This window comes from Rhea americana, unplaced genomic scaffold (assembly GCF_003343005.1).
Source record: "Rhea americana isolate MKP2758 unplaced genomic scaffold, rheAme1 scaffold_534, whole genome shotgun sequence".
NCBI classification, from domain to species: Eukaryota; Metazoa; Chordata; class Aves; order Rheiformes; family Rheidae; genus Rhea; species Rhea americana.
Window position 1 is genome coordinate 40,880 of NW_028186684.1, and position 4,646 is coordinate 45,525.

Here is a 4,646-nt window from a genome sequence, read left to right on the forward strand (position 1 = left end):
GGGATGGACCGGGAGGCGGAACCGGACCGGGAAGCGGACGGGGACCGGGGAGCGGAGACGAATCTGGGTCTGGACCCGGACCGGGACCTGGACTCGGACCCAGGCCTGGACTTGGATTCGGATCTGGAACCAGAACCGGACCCGGACCGGGACCTGGACTCGGACCCAGGCCTAGACTTGGACTCGGAGCCGGAGCCGGACCCAGACTCAGACGCGGCCCTGGACGTGGAGGCGCTGCCGCGCGGCGGTTTCCGCTGCCGCCTCTGCCGCGTGGTAGCGGCGAACCGTGAGTGGCGCTGGGAGGGACCGGGGGGTCGGGCCGGGGAAGGCTGCGGAAGCCGGGGAGCCTGGGCCGCGCCGGGCTGATGCCGCTGTTGCCCAGGGCCCAGTCTGGTCGAACACCTGCGCGGGCGGAAGCACCAGCGGCTGCGAGGGCTCCGCGCCGAGCGCAACGCCCAGGCGCAGCGCAGCCTCTTCGTCAGCGGCTTCCCGCGGGGCACTGCAGCAACGGTGCTTGCCCGCTACTTCGAGGCTTTCGGGGATGTGGCAGCTGTCGTGATGGACAAGGAGAAAGTGAGTGGGAGAGGGCTTGGGGGGCCGAGGCAGGGGTTGGGGGGCCAGGATGGCAGCACTGACGACCTGGCCCGGCCCCGCCGTAGGGCGCCTACGCCATCGTGGAACTGCGGGAGGCAGCGGCCCAGGCGCGGGCATTGGCACGGCCCCGGCACAGCCTGGGCGGCCGCCGGCTCCGCGTGCAACCCCGCCGCCATGAGCCCTTTGCCGCCGCCTGCTCAGGACCTGGCGCCCGCCGCGAGCATCTCAGCCCAGCACCACTGGCACGAGCCCTCTGCCAGGCTGCGGATGTGAGTGGGGTCTAGGAGGGCTGTCTGGTTCTTACGGGATGCCTGGGGAGTGCTGCCTAGGGAGTGGGGGGTTCCTGGGGACTATTGGTGGCACTTGGGGGGATACTGGGGCCACTGGGCCTTACAGCTCTGATGGAGGATTGAGGAAGGAGCTTTCAGGTCCCTAGTGGCCCTAGGAGTGTGTTTGGTGGGAGTCTGGGGGCCCTGGGGGGTCCCCAGGGGGTGCTGGTAGTCCTAGGCTCTAGGTAGGGGGTCTTTAGGGGCCAACAGTGGCCCTGGGGGGCAGCAGAGAGAGTTTCTAGGCTGCTGGGGGCTCTGAGGAGTGTCCAGGGAGCAATGGGAGGCTGCCCCCTGCCCCCAGTGACGCGCGGCCCTGGCAGGTGGATGAGCAGATGCGGCGGCTGGTGGAGCTGTTGGAGCTGAGCGAGGGCGAGCGCCGCCTGCGGCACCTCCTGGTTGCCCTCTTCCAGGAGGTTTTCTCCGAGTTCTTCCCTGGTGAGTCCCATGCGCAGCACCCTCGTGCAGCACCCTCGTGCAAGCGCGCAGCCGCGACTCGCGCACTCTCCTGCCCCACCTAGGCTGTGCCGTTCTGCCCTTCGGCTCCTCTGTCAACGGCTTCGACATCCATGGCTGCGACCTGGATCTCTTCCTGGACCTGGAGCGTGCCAAGAGCGCCCCGGCGGGTGGTGCCGCCTCCTCAGACTCAGATGACTCTCTGCTGGGCGACGCAGAGCTGGCGGCAGCACCGGCGGTGCTGGAGCTGGTGGCAGCGGTGCTGCGGCGCTGCGTCCCGGGGGTGCGGCGTGTGCGGGCCGTGCCTGCTGCCCGCCGCCCCGTCGTCAAGTTCTGCCACAAGGAGTCGGGGCTGCTGGGTGACGTTTCCATCGACAACAGGTTGGTGCTGGGGGACGGAAGGATGGACRGACAACACTGCTATGGGGCCCCCGCTGACCCCTGCTTCCCCGCAGGCTGGCGCTCCGCAACACAGCCTTCCTGCGGCTCTGCGCTGAGGCGGACGGGCGTGTGCGGCCGCTGGTCTACACGCTGCGCTACTGGGCCAAGCAGCAGGGCCTGGCAGGTGGGACACGGGGCTGGGAGGCAGCACAGGACGAGTAGATGGGATGTGGGGCCGGGGTGCAGCGCCAGGATGCAGAGCTCGGAGACGGCGTGGGGCCAGGAGGTGGGTTGTGAGGCTGGGAGGAGCCCAGGGCAGGAGATGGGACGTGGGGCCAAGAAATGAGACTTGGGGCTGGGATGCAGCGTGGGGCTGGGCCAGGGCTGGCACTGACTCTGTCTCCCCCCAGGAAGCCCCTCTGGCGGCGGCCCCTTGCTCACCAACTACGCGCTGACGCTGCTGACGCTCTTCTTCCTGCAGACACGCAGCCCCCCGGTGCTGCCCTCGCTGGCCCGGCTCCGGGAGCTGGCAGGTAGGTGGCCTGCAGTGCGGCCAGCGGCACAGCCGACCCCAGGCACCAGCCCCTCGCTGAGGCCCCCCTCGCTCTGCCCCAGGTGACGAGGACCGCAGTGTCGTGGAGGGCTGGGACTGCAGCTTCCCCCAGGATGCCTCGTCGCTGGGCAGCAGCATCAACGCAGAGAACCCAGGTGAGCACCAGGGCGTGGGGCCGGCTGGGGCAGTAGTGCTGGCGCCCCAGAGCCACTCTCACCCCTCTGTGTGCTCTAGGCTCCCTCCTGGCCGAGTTCTTCTGCGTCTTTGGGGACTACGACTTCGCTGGGCGGGTGATCTCACTGCACGAGGGCCGGGCGGTGCCACTGCCCAGCGCTCTGCTCTTGGAGGCTGGTGGGCGACTGAAGCTGGGGCCCTTCAACCTGCAAGATCCCTTTGAGCTGAGCCACAACGTGGCTGCCAACGTCACCGAGAAGACGGCAGCACGCTTTGGGCGCTGCTGCCGCGATGCCGCCAAGTACTGCCGCAGCCTGCAGTACCGTCGCAGGTCCAGCAAGGGGAAGACCTGGGGGCTCATGCGGCTCTTCCAGCCTGGCGCGCTGGAGTCAGTGGGGCCGGGAGCTGATGCTTTCTTCATCACCATCCCCTTCGGCGCCGCCACGCTCCCACCTGCCCRCCGGCAGCAGCTGTGCCAGGCGCCTGGTTTCCGACACCACTGGTTCCAGGAGGCTTGTGCGGCTGTTGCCCTCGTGCTCAGACACGTGCTGAAATGCAGCTGTGTGGAGATCCCAGAGCCCCAGGCAGCCCCCGGAGAGGCATCCAGGCTGCAGGGATTGGCGACCCAGGAACCAGCAGATGAGGAGCAGCCAGCAGCACTCGGCAACCCTCTGGAGCTGCTGGCAGATGAACTGTCTCTGTCCAAGGAGCCAGCAGCCCCCAACGACCCTCTAGAGCCGCTGATAGAAGAATCGTTTCCAGCCAAGCAGCCAGCAGCTCCCAGCAACCGTTCGGAGCTGCCAGAGAATGAGCCACCTCCAGCTGAGCAGCTGGGAGCCACCAGTGACCCCCTGAAGCTGCCTGAAACTGAGTTGCCAGCAGCTGCAAACGACACTCTGGAGCCGCCAGAGGATGAACTGCYTCCAGCTAAGCAGCTGGGAGCCCCTAGTGCCCCTGCAGAGCTGCCGGCAGATGAGCCGCCTGCAGATGAGCCACCTCCGGCTGAGCAGCCAGCAGTGGGGTCCAAGCGTCCCCTGCCAGAGGGCACCACGGGGCCGGTTGGGAAGCGGCGCCGGGGCCCCAAGGGGGACGCCGTGAGCTGGAGCTGTGCTGTGTGGCACCGTGTGTGGGCAGGCCGGCGCCGTGTGCGGCGGCAGCTGCGGCAGCCCAGCGGCACTGCGGGCTCTGAGTTGGACGGAGGCATCCTGGAGCTGGAGGCGAAGGTGTCAGAGACCATTGTGGAACAGGCGGGAGCGGGGCAGCCACTGGAGCCGCTGCTGTGCTTTGAGGCCAGCGCTCGGGCAGGCGGCGACGCGCCGGAGCTGTGGGTGCTGCTGCGCTTGGTGCCGGCTCCGGGCATGGGGCAGTTCTTCCACGACTTCTTCCACTTCCTGCGGAGCTTCCTGCCGGCCATGGTAGAGCAGCACCTGGGCCGACTGGACTGGGGGGCGAGCACTGCCCCCGCGGACTGAGGCCCTGGAGYGTTCAGGGGCATTTTCTGCTGTTTTTCTATGTTTTGGAGAATTTGGGGGCATTTGGAGCATGTTTGGTAATAAAAAGCTCTAGTTTGGGGCCTTGGCCCAGACGAGTTGTGCCGTGAGATGTACAGTACTGCAGGCGAGGTGGAGAGAGAAAAGAACGTTGAGGTGTTGGTGTGGCCCAAAACCGAGAAAGCAGGATAAAAGGGAGAGCAGCGCCCACAGGAACAGTCGGCACCATCCACTGCAGGCGTTGGGGGGGCTTGAATCTGCTTTTGTACCACACTGATCCTCCCGGGGGAGGGCACCGTTCCCGGAGGCACTGCAATACCGGGACGATGCGCGGAGCGGAGGGAGCAAGCTCCGGGTCCAACTCCCGAGCCCAAAAATCCGTTTAATATAAAGTCCTCTCATCGAGGACGTATCAGATATTAAACTGATAAGAACAGATACTACACTTGATCTTAGCCAAAAGGCCGAGAAGCGATGCCGCGCCTCCCGCGCCCCGCCACCCTCCCCGGCCCCGCACCGCTCCCAACGCACGCACACCCGCGGCCCTCCCGCGCCACACGCGCCTACCGCCCACCACGGCGCCCCCCGACCGCCTACGCCCGACCCACGCGCCTCCGCGACCCGCTGCCGCCACGCACGGCGCCGCTGCCGGCCCGGCGGCGCCTCCCGGCG

At 67.6% G+C, this 4,646-nt stretch overlaps 1 protein-coding gene and 1 non-coding gene across 2 annotated transcripts; one reads left to right on the forward strand and one right to left on the reverse strand.

The window, feature by feature from the left end:
* Window positions 1-3: 3 nt before the first annotated feature.
* On the forward strand, window positions 4-4,069 carry TUT1 (terminal uridylyl transferase 1, U6 snRNA-specific). Its single transcript, XM_085318415.1, has 9 exons — window positions 4-286; window positions 383-573; window positions 660-863; window positions 1,244-1,358; window positions 1,442-1,757; window positions 1,832-1,941; window positions 2,168-2,290; window positions 2,373-2,465; window positions 2,545-4,069. Exons 1-9 carry the CDS (start codon window positions 4-6, stop codon window positions 3,954-3,956), a joined length of 2,847 nt encoding a protein of 948 aa, XP_085174541.1. The 3' UTR covers window positions 3,957-4,069.
* Window positions 4,070-4,259: 190 nt separating this feature from the next.
* Window positions 4,260-4,450, reverse strand: LOC146588165 (U2 spliceosomal RNA). The gene has a single exon (XR_014897474.1). It is a non-coding gene; the product is annotated as a U2 spliceosomal RNA (small nuclear RNA).
* Window positions 4,451-4,646: the final 196 nt, after the last annotated feature.